Genomic DNA, 24,236 nt, shown 5'->3' on the forward strand with positions numbered 1-24,236 from the left:
AGCAGCAAAGGAGGGTGAGGGTCACGGTTAGATGGTGTTGGCTCTGAGATCTATGCAAGCAAATGAATAGAGTTTAGTGTTATTTGAGATATGTGCGATGAATGATTCTCGGTTATGGGCATATAATAAGATCACAAGTAGATAAATGAAAAGGTTTGAAATATTTTAAGAACTGTGTATTTTCTGATCTACAACTATGAACTATATACTAAAGATACTTTGAGACCTATAAAGTAAGGTGGATGAATGCGGGAATTCGAAGTGCTTTTGGATTTGTAATTTCATGCAAAAGATACAACCCGCTTTCCGTTGGTTCTTAAAAACTACGACTCAATGCGAAAAAAATGATATAAACATTTTAGTCAAATAATAAATTTATAATATCATATGAAGGTCATGTGATACCATTCTACTAACCAAGGTGGACGATAAGATTATGTTGGAATTTAAAATGATTTGGAGACTTAAAGAGGCCTTTTAAAAAAAATTTAAAGATGAGAGGATGTTTCAGAGTCCCAAAAACTTGAAGGGGATGAAACTGTAAATTTTTTTTAAAAAAAAATTTACAGTTTATAGCGTTACCACTTTCTTGTTTTGTCTTTGTCAGCTCGTTTCCTTTTGTCCTCTAATTCTGGGTCAAGAGCCATCCGCCCAAACAAAGGAGGTTACGTTCACCCTTTTCTTCCTCTCTATAAGTGCAGCACCGCATGTGTAGCGTTGTTATCTTGAAATTGCCCAGACAATAGCATCACTAGATTTGGTTATCTGGCAGGGAAGCCATCAGCAAAAGAGAAAGAAGAGTATTCTAATAGAGAATAAAGAAGCGTGAAACGACCAAATAGGTCAGCTTCCCCTCTTGCTTCCAATAATATGGCATCAATAGCATCATCAAACCACATGTGTAACCAGAAATTATCTTTACAAAATAATGCTCTTCATTCCTTACCAACAACGGTGTTTGAATTATTGTTGATTGATTGTGCCAAACTTGGTTGATCTTCATAAAGATTGATTGTGCCAAACTTAGTCGATCTTACCAAAATTTATCAACCTTCTGATACTATATAAAGGCTGCTCCTTTACATTATAAACAGAGGTAGAATTACAATTTTTTTTTCTTATTCTTCCATTTTAACAAACGGTTTGTAATCAATCCTCTCCTCTTACCGAAGCCAAAAAGCATTCCACAAGATGGCTTAAAGAAACTTGTATATGTATAAGGTCTGAGTTAAATGGCACCCAAAGGGCCCAGCCAGCACCAAGCACACAGGATGGCATATATACCAGTCTACTCTTGTCCTTCAGTAGTGGGAAGAATAAAGCATCCTGTTACTTATCCTGCTAAGTTATTAATGGTGGCGTGGGCCTCTGCCTATGCTACTGGGTTCCAGTGTCGATAATATATGGTTACGGTTGGCGAAGAAATAAATGCGAATGCCATCCTATGTTGAGAAGCTTCTTTCAGTCTCGCAAGAAACTCGTCTATTATAATTTCAGCTTCCACCACCATATAATGGTGTAGATGTCTATAGATTATATCCTTTGTCTAAGCTATACTTTAATGTAACCAAAAATTGCTGTCTAGCTACATTGCTGTTTAAAAGTTTAGCCAACTTTCGTAGTTGGATGCTGAAAAGATGCAAGATGACATTATTTTTTTCATTAAAGAACGGGAGTTACTTGAATGTAAAAAAGGAAATTCGAACTCTGGATTATTGGACACCATAATTTAATAAGTATACTAATTAATATCCATGACAATGTCTAATTTGTTGCTACAAAATACCATGATGAAGTTATTCTTATTTAAATTTCATTCTTTCAAGATGCTACGTGATGAGATTTCTGTTTAAGTAATCCATGCAGGAGATAAAAAAGGGAAACATGCTCTATTAGATCAACAAGGCTCTCTAAAACAAATTAATTTATAGTGGCACCACTTCCCTGATTTGGCTTGTCCGCTCATTCCCTTTGGCTCTCTAATTGTACGCAAAGAGCCATCCATCCAAGCAAAGGAGGTAACGTTCACTCTGTGGTGACTCGACTTGGCCGTGACCTAAGCCATCGCGTAATGGGGGAAGGACATATTCCATCGGACGCGCGCACCTTCCACGAATGGAGAATCCTGACATCATCTGCCACGTGTCGGGACAGAGCTGTATCTTTCGCACGAAAGATAGATTCAGTTCCTCCGAGCGAATCTACCGTTGGATCGAGCAAAAGACACTTCGAGATCTGCGCATGGTGCGATCTACCGGTCGACGTCCAGGAAGAAGATCAGACATCCTTTCTCGCGAAAGATACTACCCGAACCCATGCGGCGGTGCAGGCGCCCGAGAAAACGGACAGAGTCAAACTGTTGAACGTCGCGGGACCCGCAGTCTTTTTTTTTTGTTTTTCTTAGATTGGTCTCTTCGAGTCGCGCAGAGGCGGCACGTTCGGTCAAATGCTCTTTCCAAATTAATTTGTTCGTTATCGATATAATTAAATAATTTAGGTGAAAGTTTAACATTAATGTATTCCGTTTCGCGACCGAGCTAGCCTGAGGTCAATATTCTTATTATAAAATGATGTCTCCAGATAATAAACCCCTCCGTTATATATAACGTCGTAACGGAGAGAGCAAAAAAAAAAAAAAAAAGTCCTTTCCCACCGAAATATGTTTAGAGAAGAAAATGTTAATTATTCTCGGTACTAAGATGAGAAAATTGGATGACAATAAAAATAAATAAGAGTATTATTTGCTTGTATCAATTTATTAAATAGTAAATATTTGTTTAATATTATTTATATGAATATTAAAATATTGTATTATAATTATTAGACAACGGCTTCTATTTTTAGCTTAGTTTATTTTTTGGCTAATTAGTTGCACTGCAGGATAGTCCCTAGCAAATTTTTGGCGTTGAATGCCATCGTAACTATGACCTTGGAAGGGTTAGGTGCCTTCCAATTTGGTTCTGGCGTTTTTCGGCAAAGAAAAGTTTGCTAGGTAATTATTCATATATATATATATATATACATCATATTTTTTAAAAAAAATTGTGACAATTTACAACAAAAAAAACATGAAATGCCTTTTTTGTTTCGTATATATCTTACAAATCACATTTTATGATCATTAGTTATCGAGAAAACTTTAATGTCTTAATATTTATCAATTAAAATAACTACTAAGATTATATGAGATTTTCAGCAAGGCACCCATTGCACGTATTGAGAAAATAACTAACTCAGGCAAAGATTAACTAGACAAAAATAAATCTACCAGTGATCAACTGAAAATATTACGATAATAATTTATTTTACATATAAACTAAATTTATAACATATTTTGGGGGAAATAATTTCTCTAATATCTAGTTTGTCTGCAGAAACAATGGATATATAATCTCTTAACTCTTGCTCACTCATATCCTACATTATAATATTTTTTTGTTAAAACTACAATCTATAAAGTTCTTCCTCCGGCAATTAGTTTTGCTCCTTTTCGTTCTCATCTTTAGCGCATACCAGACTGTCTCCAAATACTCCACCAGTCACCTAAAACGCAATATGAGGCAAGTGTAATCACAATGATAGCAGCTTAATCCAATCAAGAAAGCAAGAAGATTAAAATTGATACGAAGAAAAATGAATATCCTTAGTCTTACATAGCTGACCCTAAAGCACAATGTAGGACATGAAGAGCAACATATTTTTATCATAACAAAGCTGAATAAATGATATTAATAAGCAGCTAATAAAATATGTTACCAGTATCAAACACTTGAACCAAAAGGGAGAACAATAACATCAGCAAATCCCCATCATTTAAAGAAACAGGAATGTTGAAGAAAGCATATTAAGGAACAGCAAACGTTTCCATATTCATTTTGGTACCTTTCACACAACCTGAAACACAGAGGACGACAACGGCCTTGCATAAGAAAGTTGAAAGAATAATATTAAGAAAATAACTCCTAATTAATCTGCATCATAACTCAAAGCACAAGGCAATAGCTGAGGAACAAAATTCGACGTACATTGTAACCCAAAGCACATCATGCAAAGAGGAAAGAGGACCAAACGGCACATTAGGAAATAATTAAACGCTGCCTGTGTTCTTAGGCAAAGGATCCTCCATAAGCCAACTTCTAGTAAATTCCTACAATTTTGATACATAAAAGATTTGACAATTCAAAAAAAAAAAAAAAAAAAAAATCTAGATGAGATTCTTTTTCTGTTCACTACAAGAAAAACAAGATTTGGCGACGCTTTTTAATACCTTTTTTTTTTTTTTTTTTGGGCTAAACCGGGCGATCTATACAACACGTGTACGTGTACGGATACACCCAATAAAATCGGACACTTTTTAATACCTTTACCGACGCTTATAAGCGTCGGTCTGTGTCCTTTTCACGCTTTCCAAAGCATCACCAAAGAGTCGGCTATGTCAGAGTGGAAAAAAGAATTGCCGACGCTTCTAGAAAGCGTCGCTAAGTTGGTTTTTAGCGACGCTTTTAAGCGTCGCTAAAAACCCAGTTAGCGACACATTAAAGCGTCGTTATAAATATTTTTTTTAAAAAAAAATATTTTAAAAATTATTTTGAATCAGAGCCTTGTTTCCTCGATTCCTCCCCAATGTCCACCTCCGCGCTCCTCCACCGCCGCACGTCCTCCACCGCCGCCTGCCGGAAAATCCCCACATCCACTGCCCCTGTTACCATATGATATCCTCTCATCTTCATACTCTGCCGTTTCCCGCGGACGCCGCGCGGCGGGAGACGGCGAGCTCGGCGGCGCCGGGGGACTCGATCACGGGGAACATGAGTCCCTGGGGGCCAAGATCGAGGGCCTTCTTGGCGCAGGCGGCAGAGAGCTCCGGAAGGCGGAGGATGGCCGGGGTGCGGGCGGCGGCGAGGGCGTGGAGGCAAGGGAGGGCCTCGACGATGCTGCCAGAGCCATGCTCCATGTTGACGACCATGTAGTCGTAGCCGGCGAGGCCGGCGATCTCGGCGAGGGTCGGGGAGGAGCGCAGGAGGAAGAGGCCGTAGAGGGTCTCGCCGGCGACGAGGCGGGACTTGAGGATCCGCGGTTCGGGGGAGAGGGGGGCGGAGTCGGGATCCAGAATAGAGCTTCTTCTGGAGCTTGGGAGGGCGGTAGTCGGCCGAGGGCTTGAACACTGGGTTCCGGCGGATGAGCTGGGAGATGAATTCCTGCCGCTCCTTCGTCAGCCGCTTCCTTGCTCGATACCCCCGAGTATTGATCTTGATACCGATGTTGTCGTAGATTGGCTTCGGAGAGGGGGAGCGGGCGCCCTCTGGCCGGTCGTCGAGGGGCATGCCGGATTGAAGAAGCTGGTTGATTTCAAGAAGCCTTAAGTTGAGCGCCTGGACTTCGGGGTCGAGGTCGGCGACGAACTCCTTCATGAAGTCAGGGAGCTGGACGACCGGCTTGGGCTCCTCATCGGCCCATCGGGTCTTTCGCTTTCGGCCACCAGAAGACCCATCGCCAGCGCTGTCGCCGGACACCGGAGGGTCCCAGCGACTGCGGCGGCGGCGGCTATTGATCTCCTCCTCCCCGCCGGACACATCCTTGTCGGTGCCACTGTGGGTCACGGCAACCAGGCCGTTCTCGGAGACCGGCGGCCTCTCGGCCGCAGCGGCGAAAGTCTGGCTGTCGGCTTGGTCGGGCGGGGGGGTAAGGAGGTGGGTTTTCAGGGGTAGGGGGAGGGGGGAAGTGGTCGCAGTAGTCGAGGGTTTTGGAAGAAGGAGGAGGGTTTGAGGCGACGGATTGGAGGGTTAAATAGATGCTTGCATTCCGTTCTCTTCGATCTCTGGAATGGGTTGAGGGAGGAGGGATGAGAGAGAGAGGGCGGTGGCTTCCGACACCTTTTGAGAGCTCGTTGGCTTCCGACGCCTTTGGAGAGGTCGTTGGCTTCCGACGACGCTTTTTAGCGTCGTCTTAGGCCCGCGACTACACCGACCCTTATTAGCGTCGTCTGTTGCCGACGCTTGTTAAAAGCATCGGCAAATGTTGACGCTAGGCTAAAAAAACCCACTTTTTCTGTAGTGGTTGAACCAAAAAATAAAATTACAAAAACCTTCTTAAAGATTTCGTTTGTTACACTTACACCTAATTACTTGTAAAACCTATACATACGATGTTAGCAAAATTGTTTACCTCATGTAAAAAGTCGAAATTTTTTTTGATGGTAGAGAAGGATACACATATTTTTTTATATCTTTAGATGAATGTTATACCACTTAAGGTTATTTTGGTTTTTTTATCATGTTGATGTGTCATTTGGGTTCTATTTAAGATTAATGGTTTGACTAATGTTCCGTTAAATTATGAGTTGAAATGTAGGATAAAAATAAATCTCAAGAGGGGTAAGTATAGATTTTTCAAACTATTGAGTATAAGTGCAATTCATTTCTAATCTCAAAAGGGTTTTTATAATTTATTCAAAAAGAAAGAAGCTCTCTTCGAGAAATTGGATGCAGCTGGACATTGCAGAATCCAAATCATGTACCCCAATTATAAGAGGTTCTGAAAATTAAGGTTGTAAAAGATATTTGCACTGGGTTAGTTTTGTTGCTTTTCTCTCAACTTGAAGCACAATAAAGGACTGAACATTGATACATTTCCGTTGCAAAAAATCTGAACAAGTGATATTGAGAAATGAAAAGCAGGTGCTCCTTAGCTCAGCCACATGTTTCAAAACCTAAAGCATTTTGTTGAAGAGCATCATATTCCCATAGAGCTGAACTGCTGGAGAGCATATCAGGAGGACTACTGGGTCAGGTTGAGCCTGATTAGCTATGAAGCCAGACCGGGAAGTCTAAAATTTGACCCAAATCATACCTATCAAACAACTAGCTCGGGTCGTGCAGGTTGAAACCTATATCCTACCCAACATCCATTGTGTTTGCACCGCATACGGATTAGATTAGGTTTACATCCCAAACAAATAGCATTATTTGATAAGCTCAATTTCTCCAATACCCCCAAAGTATAATAAACTATTTTTGAAGCACAATTAGTTTTTTTTTCTTTAAAAATTATACTATATTATAAATGAAAGTAGAATATAATTCTGTCTAGAAAATTTACTAACCAATATGTTATTTGTTTTATAGAGAAACATCATCTCAAAATCATATCATCAATGATATTTTTCATAGATATTTAAAATACTATATTTTGTTAACCATACAAACCATTCTCTCTCCAATCTAACCAATCCCTCCACTAATTCTAAGTATTCTACTAACTTCAACTCTAGACATTTCGAAAGTACTCTCTCTATCTCCAATCCATCAAGCCCATGTCTCTAAACTACTGCCTAATTTTAATTTCATGTATGCAATACTTTTATTTTTATTTTTGTTTACAATATAATTCGTATAATTTAATTACAAATAGTTATATTTTTCCTTTTTATTTTATATATAACTTTAAATGTGCATTGCATATGTTGAGTTCCTAGTGAGGGATATACCTTGCATTATGTAAGTTGGGTAAACTATTGGGCTTCAATGTTTGGGTGGGGGGTGTTGGTTGAGGCCCACAAAGAGCAACTCCAGCCCGTAAGGTGCCACGTTATCGAGCCTAAATCAACTTGATCCATGTATATATTAAAATCGCTCCAGAATGTCTCTCTTTTGCATTCCCATACCTACGTCTTACGTTTACTAGATATCACATACGTTTAGGCCTGGCCAAATTGCTGCCACAAGCATTAGTTCCAAAGTTTGCATCTAGACCCTTGTGACCTGTGAACAGATCCGACTTAACTCGCCAAAGTTAATGGATGCCAAATTTCTCTGCAAGTTCCAAAACGGATATCAACACAACTTGCAGCACATCAGCTTTTGCGAGGTATGAAGCCGGTATGTATATGTGTGTGTGTGTGTGTGTGTGTATATATATATATATATATATATATATATATATATATATATATATATATATATATATATGATCCTCCAAAAGATATCAATTTTTTTCCAAAACCTTAATTTTACAATCACATCCCAGCATACTCCAATTCCTATTTTAGCTCTTCGAGCTCACCGTTACAATTAAACATCTAAGCCCTCATTAGGGCAAGAAATGCTAGGTGCTAAAGAGATGCTCGATTTCTTCTACAGTGGCAAGTCAAAAATTAAGATTCTAGACACAAAATGTTGAAGAAAGGCTGAAAAAAAGAGAAGAAGATGATGATGAAATCTCTATATCATGTATCTCTATTTACAATAATGTACATGTATATCAATATATAGCCTAATAATGTGGCTCATAAGGATAGTGAACATATTTTGGACTAGGACTGGTACAATAACTCAAAGGAAGTATTGAGTGTCCCATTGGTATCCATCATCTAGTAGATTTGTTCAATTGTGTTCTGATGCATCATCGATCAATGTACATGGTCAAGCAAGATTTGTGGGGAGTTACAAGATCTTGCCGAGGTCAGATGTTATGAGCATTTAAGAGAGGCCTTATGTCAAGGATTGCAAACAACTTAGGATTCACAATTGAATTAGGTGGAAATATTGGCTAACAATCAAGCTTTAGTGAGCTTAATTAAAAATAGACAGGAACTGCTACAATCCTTAACAAGATTAGAAATTTGATGGTCCAATGACACTCTCAAAGTTGCATTTTATTACCTTATGAAATCTAATAAACCAGCTGATCTGTTAGCCCGAGCAATTACCTCGCGGCCTTTTAATTTTGAGTAATTATCTCACAATCTTGAATTAAGGAAGGATAATCTCTCAATTTTATTTCCGCAAATGTCAAAGCCATGCATTACAAAAAAAAAAAAAAAACACCCCACCACGTTTCTCCCACGTGGATAGGAATGATCTAACTCCCAGTGAGCAATAAAGAATTCCGACACCATACTTAGGAGAGGAAACATTTATTCCCGTGGAGATGCTTCACCCTGTGATTCGGGTATACCCAAAGGGCTTAATATGATTTGGGTACATAGAATATTTGGAACCATGCGAGGGGTTTCCTGCGTAAATTAAAAGGTTCATTGTTTTCTTATGGTAGCCCTTTAGATTGGGTCCCTCTGCACGTATCTCAAGACGCCATGTGATATATCCATATGCCAAAATATATAAAATTTGAGGGTCTTCTTTGCGATGGGAAAAACTCGAGCAAAAGTTTCCCAAGAGAAACTGCGGTTGTGGCTGGTGGTTTTGAGATCGAGCGGCTTTTGATGAGGGGGAAGGGATCCATCGGGCCCCATGGTGGAGCCCACCGGTACAATCGGTCAATGTGTTGCCACGTGTGATTCGGAGATGACGTTCCTGGTGCTCGTCCAGACGTGACCGACGTGCCCGCGTCAAATCATGGCCGCACGTTCGTACCTGCTCCGCAACCGTCCCATGCAAAATTCCAATTTCTTTGTACCCTTTTCCTTTACTTTTGGTAGGATCATGGATTAAATGACCCCTGATTGATTGAGCCTTACCAAGTGAGGAATTATGTGCGTATAAGCGATTACGAGACACGCCAAGAAAACCAACCAGCAAAGACATCAATTGTTGTGCAATAAATCCTGAAATCAATGATTCATCTAATTGTACTGCACTCTTTCCGGATGATTTGCTTGTATAATCATGTCAAGAAGGAGATTGTATATCTAAGCATAGTTGGTACAAGCAAACAAGACGGTGTTTACATTGTCGTTAGCTCGATGTGCCAGAAATGGAATCAACAATTACAATTGCCTATGGGTCTATAAGGTATAGAGATGGCTCGAAAGCTAGCAAGTTTCCAAATATTCATGAGAATAACTCATCCATTAGTGCCCCTAAATCATTGCCGCTATTGTGAGGAAAATATGCTGCAAATAAATAGTATCGGTCCATCCTTTTGATTTTGATTTTGAATCTGTTTTAAATTTTTGACCGATGTATTTAGTCGGGTACGTATATAGGATAGTTTGCAATAATATCCAATAATGAGCTAGATGAGCCGGTTATCCAAACAAACCATATAGATATATGACTGAAACTTTGCAATTTTTTATCACAAAGCCATCGGGTACTTGTTAGGATGATATTTTCTCTTGCTATTTGGATAAAGATATGAAGAGTCAATTCTGGACAGTATCGCCTTTTAGAATAGGATGGAAGATAGAAATTAGCCTTTTGCAATCTCAAAAAAGAAAAAAACAACTTCATCTTTTGCAATCAAATCCACGTCATCATGTTGTAAGCAAACGGTCATTGATAGCCAATTGAGTTATGCATTATTATGGTTTTTTGGATACTATTTCTCATTTGAATTGAGTTGTCTTTAGGCAACAAATTACAAGATGCCCTCCTTTCTTCCCTAGTCCAAGGCCACACCATGCACTGGTCGGGCTTGATGGTGGGCCTGGCACATTGACCTCCTCTATTTCTATCATAATATAATAGACTACGCAAAGAAAGGAGTGGGGACAAGACTTGACATGGCTTTGGTTTCGACTTTCAAGGGATTCCAGATTCTATGGATTTTCCCAATAAACCCGACCCCACAAGACAAAACTCCCTGCTCTTTGCATTTGTGCCCGTGGAATATTATAAGGCCCTAGATTCTCCCGTCCACTTGGCCTTTTTTTTAGGGTGGGGGGGAGGGACAGAAAGGCCAACATCACACTCCCCACCCTACCAACATTGAGATTAGCGACACAATCTAACAAGAACCCAGAGGGGCAGGCAACTAGGTAGACATGCGTTAGTTTATAATAATGCAATTTGGGCTTATTTGAGTCTGAACACATGGATTAGTATAAGTTTCCAATAAATTTTGAAAAATACTGTAAGAATGCCACCCCCGATTGCTTCGTGCAATGATAAGAGACTTAGACCGACAGATACAATAGAATGAGCCCAAGTGCTAAGGTAGTAGCTTTATAATAATAATAATAATAAGAGTCAAAAATTAGGTTTGTTTCTAATTTATCATTTTTAGAATTCTAGATTACCAAGATCACGAATTGGTAATGCTCTTTTACTATAAGAATGCAAACCAACGTAGGTCATTTTGGCGATGCAAGTTCGAAATTGGGACATGAGATCTAATTTAATCATATAGAGGGTAGAATCAAGCACAATTTGAACAAAACCAAATGGATTTGATTACGCCCAAACATCCGGGTTATCCAACTCAATATCTAATTCAAGAAAAACAACAAGGGTTTAAGAGCTACTAGACATGCTTTGAAGTTGAATTAAATATATCTGGTCGGAGTTGAATATATCCTATTAAACATAGCATGAGTCACCTATTAAAATTAGAACCGATTGGGCCAGATTTGAGTATACATTACAAACACAAACCTATTTCCGAACTTGCTTCACCGTTGCAACCACAGAAAAGCACCCAGAAGACTCCATGGTTTGTCAATTCAAACCCATGAGAAAACAAGAAAAAGAGGGAGAGGGTAAATGAAAAGACTTGATGTCCTCATTGAGAAAAGGCAGGAGTTTTTGGTAGCAAGATTGATTGATAAGTAGAAAATCTTCGGTTTGGAGACTGATGAGGCTCTCATTCATTGAACCAACCATGCCCTCATCAGTCTCTGTCTAGATATTTTTTGATTAAACGTTGGCTGCTTGTGTTTGTGGGGATGCGTGGTGTTCATGGCTTTGAGTTGGCAGTCGTTTTTGGTGGTAGAAAAAAAAGGGGCTGATGCGGGGATTTTCGTGCCCTACGTTGTCGTTTTTTCGCGCAAAGTATGATTTATTCGCTCACGTGGCTTCTAAAATCCACGCTAAAGGTTCATGCATTTCGAGAAAATACTTTGGACGTAGCATCAATGCTCAACATGACACATGACGTTGTCATAGGAAATATATTGTCGGAATGCAGATCAGATTACCATGCACTCTCTCTCTTCTGATGCAGAGGTACGGCCTTTTGTTTTTAAATTTAAGTCCCAGTTTGTTTATTATTATGGTATATACCTGAGTTTGTAGTCTGGGTGATGCATGAAATGCTATGATATTGGTTTCCTTTTTTTAATAATTAGTTAGGGTGAGAAGAAGAAAGCGTGGCAATGGCATGTGCCTAAAGAATTTTGGGAGTTTATTTAGTAGTTTTTTCACATATATTAAGCAATAGTTTTAATGAATTTTCTATTTTTTTATAATTTGTTCTAATTTATTTGTTGTTGGAATACTACATTTCTATAGTTTTAATGATTTTTTTTTTTGTAACTAGAGATCCCGGAAACCAAAATAACTCTAACCCAAACGCAATATAAGTTGAGGTAAATTGGTTTACTTGAAGCTTTTTTCATGTCAACTTTGTGTAAGATGTGAGAGCTTGCCGTTTGCCTGAACTACGTTGGGAGGAGGGACTAGGAGATTCTTTGCAGTTTGGAATGCTTAATGACAGTTTAAGTTAGAACAATTCTTAATTTTTCAATTTTGATGACATAGATGCCCCTAAAGACTTGCGTTCGATCTTTCTCCCATTCCATCAGCCTTACGTTGTCTTCGAATCAAAACAAGAATATGAGAAATTAAGGACACAAGAAAGGAAAGGAAATGATTTTTCATTCTTTATAGGAAGACAGAAAGGCTTTTAGGCCCACCTAGATTTCCTAAAGCAATTGAAAACAAGTAACAGAGGAGTAGAGGGAGGGGGAGAGGGAGTGAGTTGGTTGACATGAAAGAGAAAACATAGTGCACATTTGGGCAAAGAGGGCTTGTCCAGTCTTTGAAAAGTTCGATGATGGTTACTGACTCCATAGTTTCAGAGGTGGCTGTTGAAGATTGACTGTTATCCTCTATCCAAAGGCACCATATACAAGTTAAGTGTAAATCCCACCTGTTAAGAAGGTCAACAGTCAGGCACTATTTGATTTGTCTACTTGTATGAAACTATAAATCAAGTTGGGTAGAGTTGAGAGCTCCATGTTAAATTAACCAAGTTGGATTAGGTCCAATATAATCAGATTAGTTAGAAATTTTTGTTTTTATTTTTATTTTAGTCGAGAGAAATCCATCCATTTTATCATTATTTATGTATAAATATTTCATGATCTACCATTCAGAGTCTTGAACTAGAACATTTGGTGTCTTTCACAATAGCGCCATGTATGCTATCAACAAATCACACACAATGTACTTTGAATTCACTACCTACTCTGCAGTATTTGAAACTGCTTTTATTTTATTTACTTTATTTTATTTTTTGAGAAAGAGTCAGTAGGTGAAATCTAATCCACTTTTTTTAAGAGAATCAAAGAAAGATAAAACTCCTCAAGAAAATTAAACAAGAAAGAACAAATAAAAGCAATACAAAGACCAAAAACCAGAATCCTAGGGAGCAATTAAAAGGAGGACAAGCAGTTGTCCGAAGCACTGGTATAATCAAAGGTAACTTGTTCTTGGTGTCACCTTAACGCAGTATACCATGAGGAAAAGGATTGAGTTGAGAACTCGATCCATTCCATACTGCTTGTCTGATAAAAACTCTGTTTCTTTCTTTTAACCTAAAGACTCCATCAAAACCACAGTATCCTAATCTCTACTCACAGAGGACCTCCAAGTGGTCCAAAAATTCAACAAGAACATTGGTAATTAAGAAATGGCAAGGGAACTTGGAATAGTGGACAAAAACAGCACCGTTGGCTCGGCAAACAAATGGAAAGCACTCAAAAACAGTGTTTGGGGTAACCATTCCCAATACGCACTATACACTACTATTGCTCTGAGGTCATTGACCGAGTAGCCTCGAGTGTGTGAGGTCAGGTACAAAATCCGACCATCACAATCTAGGAGGCCGACACCTGTCTGCTGAGATGGGAAAATACATGCATGCGAATGTGTGAATTAATGGCCTAAAGTTTTGTTTGGACGTGGAGGAGATGAGCTGTGGGACATCATAACTTGCAAGTTGATATAGAGACAAGCCATGCCTAACACTGAATCCAGCCAAGCAATTTCCCTCCCTATGCTTAATAATAGCAAACTTGCAAGAAACTGGTAGCCCTTTGTCCAAGCCCCACAAAACTTCCATACTCACACATGGGAAGAGTTTGGAGTTTGTGGATTATAGAAGAGCATCCCAATTGGGTTTCTCCCTTTTCCCACCTTCTGGTTTAATTTGTTAGGCTTCTCATTTAGATTCCATGAGAGTGACCAATTAAGGTGGCCTAGGGTGGAACTGAATGATTAGGTCTTATTAATTTAAAAGTGAATTAAAAAGAGGCTACCACTTAATTAGATCGTTACCGTCACTATTAGCAGGCTGTGCTATGTGGCTATTCTTCATACCATCTTGTGTAATGGCGACATAATGTTGAAAAAGGCTCACTCCTATCGCTGCCTAATTTAATAAGATTTGTGCTTCATATAGTTAATCGTGTTAATATTCCGATCAATCTTGACTTCTGAGCAAGGTTGCGACATTGCCAAGCATATGCATATAGGTAAAGGGCACCTACGTGCTAGGAAATGCACCACCTCACTATTATGTAGGTTGCATCTAATTTACAGTAGGGCTTGTACTTACTCATGACTCCATGGCTTATAATATGTATGTATGATTTGGAGACACATTTTTCTATATCTTACACTGCTAATGTAAATAAAATTGTAGCTTCTAGACTTGCTTCATTATATCTCGCGAGAAGCTAGCTATTAATGATCGTGTTGCACTTTAGCAAGCATGGACACTATAATTTTATAGCTCTCGGATTTTATTCTCATGTAGCTTGATGCATTCTCTCAGTGTGAATTTTCTTGCATTTAGCATTAATTCTTTATGCGCCAACAACGAAGAGAAGTGCGATGTCAATAGTTTTGTTCAGCCTTCGGGAAAATGGGCTTCCAAAGGAATTTTGGAGAATATCGCATATGTTTGCTTATTATTCTTGTTTATTTCTTCTGAGGAACACACGAGCATCAAAAGAGGATCACTGAAGTTGAAATGAGAGCCAAATCTCCCAACCTCCAAGCCCCAATCATCTGGCTGGGAGGAGGAATGATTGGGTGAACTCTGATCCACCTGTTTGACGTGTGGAATCCCCATGCAGCTTGCATCCACGGGCCTCACTAATCATCAACCTCCATCTGATCGAGATCTGACAGCCATGGCCGGCCCTATGCAGTCCCTCGGTAAACCTACACGCGCCACAGTGTACGTATCATGCAATTATTAATGCAACAATAGTGTCAAATTGCAGACATGGTCCAAGTGGATTAGCTTGTAGGGAGGGAGGGGACAGAGGAGGAAGCCTACTTGCATTCACTCACTCTTCTTCCGTATCGCTTAGACAAGGGAGATTAGTGATAAAAACATTTCAATAGGACCAAGACCACTTAGCAGCAACTCTAACTTCTGGAATACCAATTGTTGTGGTTCAAATTCGGCCCGAGGGTAACCATGTCGAAGGAGCCGGGGGAAGCTGTTGGATGGGATGGAGAAGGGAGTCGCTTCCTGCGCGCCGACGGACCTGCACAAAGCCTCGTCGGTGGGATTCCGGTGAAGGCCTTCCGATGATGAAGTTAGAGTAGATTTTAGGTGGTCCGGCCAAAAGTCTTAAAGTATTACCTGGTGGAGCTATTTATAGTCCCCTCGGAGGTACCCAGGTGGCGGAGATATGGTCTGTCTCCATTATGGGAGGGAATGGTGAAGGCCAGGTGGCGCATGGCCATGGCTTGCTTGAGGTACTGATTTCGAGTTGTTCCCACGCATGGTATAGTGTTACAGACGTTAACAGGGTATGACCCTTGGTAGCAAGGTATGGCCCTTGGTCATCATGTCGTAGAGTGGCCAGCAAGCAAAGCATGGCGCAATAAGGTTATAATGTACAGCTATGTATGCAGGCATAGGGGCGCACACAGGTGCATACGTGTATGCGGTCGTAGACGAGATCGGGCTCGCTTGGGGCCGCAACCTTTACTTGGTGAAGTCAGCTTGATAAGCACATACATTCAATGAGGTCGGCTCGGCAGACTCTGAGGTCGGCCAGGCCTCCTCGATTCTTAGTCGACTCTGTAGGACGCTCAGCTTGGGGCGTCGTTTTCTGCGGTCGTTTAGTATGTTTAGCGAGGTCGGCCCGGCCTCTTCGACTCTGAAGCCAGCTCGGCAGGGTGCCCCAAGCTCAGCTCGAGGGGCATCATTGTCGATACCTGTGGTCGATGGACCCTCTTCGGCTTTTGGTCGATCCTGTAAGACGCCCCGAGCCCGGCTCGAGGGGCGTCATTGTCGATACCTACGGTCGACGGGGCCTCTTCGGCTCTTGGTCAATCTTGCAGGGCGCCCTGAGCCTGGCTCAAAAAGCGTCCTTGTAGATACCTGTAGTCGACGGGGCCCCTTCGGCTTTTGGCTGATCCTGCAGGGTGCCACGAGCCCGGCTCGAAGGGCATCATTGTCGATACCTGCGGTCGACAGAACCTCTTCAGCTCTTGGTCGATCCTGCAGGGCGCCCCGAGCCCAGCTCGAGGGGCATCATTGTCAATACCTGCGGTCGACGGGGCCTCTGCGGCTCTTGGTCGATCCTGCAGGGCGCCTCAAGCCCGGCTCAAAGGGCATCATTGTAGATACTTACAATCGACGAGGCCTCTTCGGCTCTTGGTCGATCCTGCAAGACGCTCGATCGGGCTCATGACAGCAGAGAGATCTGGCCGAGGTCGGCTCGGCCTTTGATAAGGTCCGAAGTCGGACTGGCACTCAGTGGGACCGGGGTCTGGCTTGCTCGGTGCTGAGGTCTATTTGACTGGAATTGGGTGGTCTCATGCTGAGGTAGGACGATCCATTTTACCTGACAGCCATGGCCGGCCCTAGCTATACGCAGTCCCTCGGTAAACCTACAAGCGCTTACATGCGCTACAGTGTACGTATCATACAATTATTAATGCAACAGTAGTGTCAAGTTGCAGGCATGGTCCAAGTGGATTAGCTTGTAGGGAGGGAAGGGATGGTAGAGGAAGCCTACTTGCATTCACTCACTCTTCTTCCGTATCGCTTAAACAAGGGAGATTAGTGATAAAAACATTTCAATAGGACCAAGACCACTTAGCAGCAACTCTAACTTCTGGAATACCAATTACCACCTTGCAACTCTGAATTGGTTCTCTAAAATAAGCTGTTGATAATGTGTCTATGCCACCTTGCAACTCTAATTCCAGTTGCTGCCGCTGAATGATGCCATTACTGCCATTTTATACGTCGTCTACTCCGAAGTCATGCACTTGAAGCTAGACGCTGGAGTTGGAAAACCAGCCTCACGCTGTCCCCTTCACTTCAGGAGAGGCGCAACCCAAACCTTCGCCCGAGCCATGCAATGCACTACCCAACTTGGAACGGGCGACCCAACCATATGCAGGATCTGCACCCAGACTGTTGGGCATGACCCAGCCTCCGAACCACCCAATGCCTCCACCCGGGTTACAAGCTTCCGCTATGGAGGGTGATTGGGGATGGTCGAACTATTAACATCTTGGAGGACAGATGGCCGATAGAACAGCCACTTGCCTGGATGCCCACCATGGTTGACTCATGAAGCCTAACGGGGTCTAGAGTATGTGACTTGTTCGTTCCGGATGAGAGGCAGTGGGACGTGGACCTAGTTCATTGGGCCTTCGGGGAGCAGTTGGCGGGGAAAGTTCTGGCTATGCCGATACCCATAGAAAAGTCTGCGGACATAAGAGTATGGAGAGGGACTGGGAGATCAAAGGTCAGCGCGCGAGACCAACGGGACCTTGACAGAGAGAGGACGGCCCGATGGATCGACAGGGGCTGAATCTAAAGATTACACATCCACCCGCGTTCACCTTGTTTGTATGAAAGGTAGCATGGAGATGTCTGCCGACTAGAGAAGTATTAGCTAAGAAAGGAGTAGAGTCCCCCGGTATGTGTGTGGTGCTCGGAGGTGGTAGAGACAACCAACCATATTCTTTTTGGGTGCCCAGGGGTGGCTCATCAAAATACATTAGTGTCGGCCTAGTCTATTAGGTATCTGCAGCTCACCCGTCAAACTTAAATTGAAGACAATGTGTATTATTATCACAAAAAGATAAAGAGAAAACAATGCATAGCTGCTCAAAATAAATTGTTGTTATAACACAAATTAACCTATATTTTGATACTTTCATGTTCTCAAAATACCAAAAAGATAACGTATATATGTTGTTGATTTGCTAAAACGAAAAAACTTATGAAGGCATGGTTTTGCTAGTTCAAAAATTAAGTAGCATGTAACATGTGATTGGTTGCGAAAATAATTATACTTAGTAACCTGCATTACCAAATGTATAGGAGTTATTATTGTTCTCTATAAACGAGGTCCGTAGACAATTTTGGGCAAATAATCCTAAACCATCCGAGCCCGACGAAGTTAGGATTCAACCGTATCTCTGGTTCGGCCACCAAGAGACCTGCAGAAAGCCAGTGAGCACCTTCAAGCTTTAGGAAATGGATTGCTGATATGAAGCACATTTGCAATATTTGTCTATCTTCGGAATGTGTACCATGTTTTTTTTGTTGAATATAAAAAATACTGTAATACTGCTCGGAGAAGTAAGAAAAAGAAGCATTAGTGCACCGAGATCAACTCTCAGATTTGATAATTTCTGTCATCACAAAGTTGAGTCAATTACGCATTGCAAAGGACTTTTTTTTCTTTTTTTTTGAATTACTTCATACAAATTACTAAACTATTATTTTATTTTTTTTGGTACAACAGCGGCTCATACATGACAGGTGTGAATACGGCCAACAAAATCAGAAAACAAAATACAACATAAAGGCAATGGCACAATCACGTGGTCTGTCCAGGTGAAGCCTCCAGAGTGATGAGCCGTGGAGGACACAATTCAGTCTGCAGCGTCATTCGTCTTCCGATAAGCGTGCATGACCTAGTAGGAGCCACACTCCCTCAGTACTCTGTGAATGTCGTGGAGCACCTCCAGCTCTGTTTCCACTCAATCACCGTGGTCGAGTCCCCTCGAGAAGAAAGAAGGCAGTTTTTTTTATATTTTTTTTATTGCAATTTATCGATTATTATATGATGATTTCTTAACTTTCAATATATAGAAACAGATAGACTATAAATGACATCCGCGCCCAGTATCTGCCTCGCGTAGGAGATTTCCTTTCAGATGGCTCGAAGCTCAGCGCATACTACTGACGAGTCGAAAACCCGCAGCCCCCCGGCCGCCACCATTTTGGCATCATAGTCCTACTTCAAAGCAAGGATATATAGCTAAATCATGATATCATCTTTACATCAAAAAAAATAATAATAATAAACAACAACATAATATTTATCATTCCTTTGATCACCTCCTTTTCTTGATCCTGGATTCCAAAGTGCAACGAAGACCCACCGAAGGAACCTGCAAACAAAGCTAGTATATTATTATAATAAAAATGTGAGGATATGTATGAACTGAGAGGTGACAGGACTCCTAGGGAAATTTGTCTTCATGGCACAAAATTGCAGGAGAGAAGAAGAGACCAGACCCAAGTCCTGGATTGTGGTCACATGGCCGTTTCATAGCCATTGCACCCACACATGCTTCCTGCACTTCACCTCATCCCTTGTCTTCTAGGAAGACCCGTCGAGAAGGATCGTAGCTTATCCTTCGCGCGGATCCACCGTTGGATCGTCTTTCGGATCTGTGTAGGAGGATGGATGGCGAGTTCGGATCGCTTTGAGATCTGTGAGGTGGATGATCAACGGAGGATTCGCGCGAAGGAAGGTGAAATCCTTCTTTCGCACGAAGGATACAACCGCGAAATGCTTAGCTGCTGACCGTGCTGCCAACTGCGTTTGCTGTCAGCCTTTTTCTTCAAGCCCTTTTACTGCCCTTTCCGCAACGCTTTGGGCCCCGGCACCCGACCAAATTATAACCGAACAAGAACCAAAACGCTCACTTTACGTACCAGTCCTTGTATTATTCGTAATCTACCATCGCCCTACACCATGCTAAAACAAAACAAAACACGCTACCGCCCAACTCAGCACCATGTTACTTGTTACCTGTTGCCCTCCCTCCCCCCGTTGCCCTCACGTGGCAACCTTGTGTTGCTTTTGTTCTCTCATGCCTTTAAAATCCCATCTCTTCCTCATCTTCCCACAGAGGAAAGGTGAGTTGGGGCTGTGTGTGTTTGAGTCTTTGTGAGCTTTTCTTGGGGTGGGTATCCATAGATAGCTCCACGGGTAGAGAAGGATGGCTCTAGATGCTGTGGTCTTCCCACAAGACCCCTTCGGTTGCACCATGAAGGAGTTCTACGCCATGGGAGGAGGAGGAGCATGGAGCTACGGTTTTGGTGGGAGGGAAGGGAAGGGGGTGGTGCTCGAATGCAAGATGGATGGTGGTGTTGGTGGTGGGGTGAGGCAAGACCAAGGAAGGGGGGTGGTTGATGGAGTGCATGGGAACTGGGACTCCTCTTGCTCCTCCTTGATGCAGAACCTTGAGGAGTGGCATGTGAATTCCTCGCCACCATCGGAGACTGGTGCCCAGGAGATGGCGGTGAGGGGCCGGAGGAAGAGGCGACGCACCAGGAGTTTCAAGAACAAGGAGGAGGTGGAGAACCAGAGGATGACCCACATTGCGGTGGAGCGCAACCGGCGAAAGCAGATGAACGAGTACCTCTCAGTGATCCGGTCCCTCATGCCTCCCTCCTATGCGCAAAGGGTCTCTCTCTCTCTCTCCCCCCCACCCCCCCCCCTCTCCCACAACCCCTCCCCCCACCCTCTCCTCCTCTTCATCCCCTTAGATTTGAAATATTGTAATATTGAATTATTTCTTCCCCACTTGCACCTCACCATTTTTTTGGTTCTTTCTATTGGCGATTCAAATATGATAGATCTTGTTTTTGGCCATACCAGCCTTGGTTTTATGTTGGCTCTGAATTAAAATGTGTTCTTTTTCCCTCAAAAAATGTCTTGCGTTTGTTTCAAAGTTTTCAGGGACATTGTGGCAGTTCTGCAAGAAAGGCTGGTGAAGGTCTGTGTCCTTCAGTTTCTACACCAGCAAAGAATCTAAAATTTCATGCAGAAATGCTTGAAAAGATGCACTTTCTTGTTTTACATGTTCGTACATTCAAGGCCTAGAAACGATCACTAACTAGCCAAGCTCTCCTCTCTCTCTCTCTCTCTCTCTCTCTCACAGAACTAATTGAGCTCTATTACTTAATGTCCAGTGGTGGTTTCTTGCAATTAGCTCTTGTCAATCTCCATAAGTGCACTGAAAAGATGCATCTTCTTGTTTAACATATTTGAAATTTGACAACTCCAGGCCCTTACATCAGCCATATCAATAATTAATCGAGCTCTATTACTTGATCTATAAAGATACTTCTAGTAATTAATTCTTGTGAGTCTCCCTCAGTCTGAAGCTCTGAAGTTGTTGATTTCTATATGGATAGGGTGATCAAGCATCAATAATTGGTGGCGCAATAAATTATGTCAAAGAGCTTGAGCAACTTCTCCAATCTCTCGAAGTTCAGAAGAGACTTAAGCAAAGATCCGACACAGTTCCATTTGCTGATTTCTTCACCTTTCCTCAGTACTCGTCATGCTCTTCTCAAAGTGGAAATAGCACAGCAACCGCCGCCGCCGCCAACACCAACACTCCTGAGATGATGGCTGAGAACCGGTCGGCCATAGCTGACATTGAGGTAATGATGGTCGACAGCCATGCCAATCTCAAGGTTCTCTCGCGACGGCGGCCCAAGCAGCTGCTCAAGTTAGTGGTGGGCTTGCAGAACCTGCAGCTCACAACGCTCCACCTCAATGTGACCACCATCGATCAAATGGTTCTCTACTCGTTTAGTCTCAAGGTATCATTAGCTCGCAATTGTTTAGTCTCAATTGTTTACCTCTGATGCCATGAATTGCAGTTTGATGGATTATACACTTTTCTATTGGGTGTTTTCTGATTGGTACAGGTAGAAGATGATTGCCAATACACATCGGTGGATGAAATTGCTACTGCAGTCCATCAAATGGTTGGGAAGATTCAAGAGGAGTCCGATCTTAACTAATCTTATCTTCATGTAATCCTAGCCATCATGACATATTGTTGCAGTCTCTTGGGTTCTGATATGTTTTTAAGAATCATGTTTGCTGCTTAAATGCTAATGGTTTGAATGCCAGTAATGCCTAGACCTTGAAAGGGTACTCAAATCTATATTGAATAGAAGAGACATACTCAGGGGGCCCTATGAGATCTCTTTAAAAATTTGCCCATATGCAACCGATTCAAAAAGAACCTTTTCAATTGATTACTTTCATGTCTGGTGAAAGAGCTTATTCGAAGATTTTACCAAAGGTGCAGGAGAAATGAAGTAGGTGTATCATAAGGAAGGATCTCTCACTTCCTTCTCAATGAAAGCCACCTGAGGGATGAGAACAGTTGCCATTGAAGTTTTAGAAGGAGCGGCCAAGCTGAGCTTTTGAGTTATGATGATGGGATTCAGCAGTGAAAGGTAGAGCTTTGTGATCATGTCTGGATCCCATGGGTCTAGATGGGGACTCAAAAAGACCGAGACCAACCAAAATAAAGGGAAAAGAAGGACAAAAATAAAACACTGAATAAAGGAAAAGGCATCGCATTGCAGTGCAATTTCCCGTGTCATTTGACTAGGTGAGGAGATCCTGTGAAGAGGGTCTTTTTCCAAGTCTTTAGATGAATGATTAGAAGGTGAAATGCCTGGGACAACTACTATCATGCGGTTCCATAAAGACGTGAATAATACTGCAAGAGGAGTTTTGCAGTGTACTAATGCACAGGAAGGGGAAAAAAATAAAAGAGCAAGTCTTCGATCTTAGGTCCATGCTGTTCTTGTAAGTGATCCTCCTTCTAATGGTCGTTGATCTAAGGATAATGATCAAATGGCCCCTCATGCGAAGACCCATATTTTCCAGGTGATCATTTTGTTCATTGGTTCGTCATTCTATTTTTTGGTCTTCCATATTCGGTGTACACCTCACAGTGATGGACCAGAAGATACTCTGACTTGTAGCTGCTTTTCACTTCATTGCTATCCTGTGGGTCAATGACTACAAAGCACAAGACTAAAAAAGTGCAGTGCAAGCTAAGCCCTTTGAACAACTAGCTCACTTGCTCTTAATGCGCATGCACACACGTGTGTGCAGAGTTCTTTTCGAAGAAATGTAAGCTGAAGTTATAGGGTGAAATGCGATGCAATATTCAATACTATGATAATCTGAAGGAGTGTACATATAAAACTAGCTTGCTTGGGAAAAAAAAAGACTCCTGAGAATCTGACCTTCTGACATCCATAACCAGCATGGTTTTTCCATCTCTTGGGAGTCTTGTCCACAGACAGGCCAGATTTATGAATCAAAGAATGACCAAACAAGATTCAGAAATTATCTAAAGCCAGCTCTTTTTCTGCAATCAATCACGGCCGGATTAGCACAGAGTTCTTTTTTGAAAAAAAGTTGGCACAGAATTCATGGGACTCCTTTGGAGATGACTGGATGACCAGGTGGCAGGAAGAGAAACCTTTCTCACGCTTTAGACAGTTTAAGGTCATGAAAACAGGGATAATTTGTTTTAGATCTCTAAGAGTCGGGGAGAGTCTAGACAAGTAAGGTTTTTGTATGTTTAACTGGGAAATGAAGGAAATGTAAAACGTTAAAAATGCAGGTCTCTAATATGCCTATGCTGAAGATTACTGTAAGATCATCCATATTTACACCCTCAATTATGACCTTTCACTTTCTGCATCTTAACAGAGTACGAGAAAATATCTGACACATATGGTATACAAGGTAAAAGGTTAGCCAGAAGCATCATTAGATGGCAATGAAATAGGTGATGATCAGATCCATCAAGACAGCTCATGGGACTTGAAGTATGCATTTGATATTTTATAACAAAAAAATTCAATAATGCAGTTGTCTCAGATAGTCATTTAATAGTATTTTCTAAAAAAATTATGGAAGATTTCAAGTGGTCCTGAAGAATTCTTGAGTTTCTAAAGACAATCAATTGTCTTGACACTCAAAACTGCGCCATTGCAATTCAAAAAGAATTCACAGAAAAAAAGATCCAGACGTTGCACTGGAGAAAGATGCCAAGAACTGATACATCAGATGGATCTTCAGGATCAGAATGACCGAATATTAGAACTTCAAGGCCTGAAAGAAAATCAATGATGTCATTGTATCTCTTGACTATCCTCTGCAGATGTTTGGCTGCACTTGTTTTTGCTATTATTAATCCAAGGTATCTTCTCTGTCTCAGCCA

The 24,236-nt window shown here is 41.6% G+C and overlaps 2 protein-coding genes across 2 annotated transcripts; one reads left to right on the forward strand and one right to left on the reverse strand.

Annotated features, from left to right (window-relative positions):
- Nucleotides 1-3,474: 3,474 nt before the first annotated feature.
- Nucleotides 3,475-5,411, reverse strand: LOC149751260 (uncharacterized). Its single transcript, XM_089927423.1, has 3 exons — nucleotides 5,236-5,411; nucleotides 4,733-5,123; nucleotides 3,475-3,543 (listed from the first exon to the last, which is right to left on the reverse strand). The coding sequence occupies exons 1-3, from the start codon at nucleotides 5,409-5,411 to the stop codon at nucleotides 3,475-3,477; spliced, it is 636 nt and encodes a 211-aa protein (XP_089783549.1).
- A 14,607-nt stretch (nucleotides 5,412-20,018) lies between these two features.
- On the forward strand, nucleotides 20,019-23,664 carry LOC103718747 (transcription factor bHLH94-like). The gene is made up of 3 exons (XM_039134215.3): nucleotides 20,019-20,651; nucleotides 21,385-21,798; nucleotides 21,907-23,664. The coding sequence occupies exons 1-3, from the start codon at nucleotides 20,184-20,186 to the stop codon at nucleotides 22,000-22,002; spliced, it is 978 nt and encodes a 325-aa protein (XP_038990143.1). The 5' UTR covers nucleotides 20,019-20,183; the 3' UTR covers nucleotides 22,003-23,664.
- Nucleotides 23,665-24,236: the final 572 nt, after the last annotated feature.

The sequence above is a fragment of the Phoenix dactylifera genome, chromosome 15, assembly GCF_051530095.1.
Source record: "Phoenix dactylifera cultivar Ajwa chromosome 15, Ajwa_hap1_PhDact_Kaust_v1.1, whole genome shotgun sequence".
Lineage (NCBI taxonomy): Eukaryota > Viridiplantae > Streptophyta > Magnoliopsida > Arecales > Arecaceae > Phoenix > Phoenix dactylifera.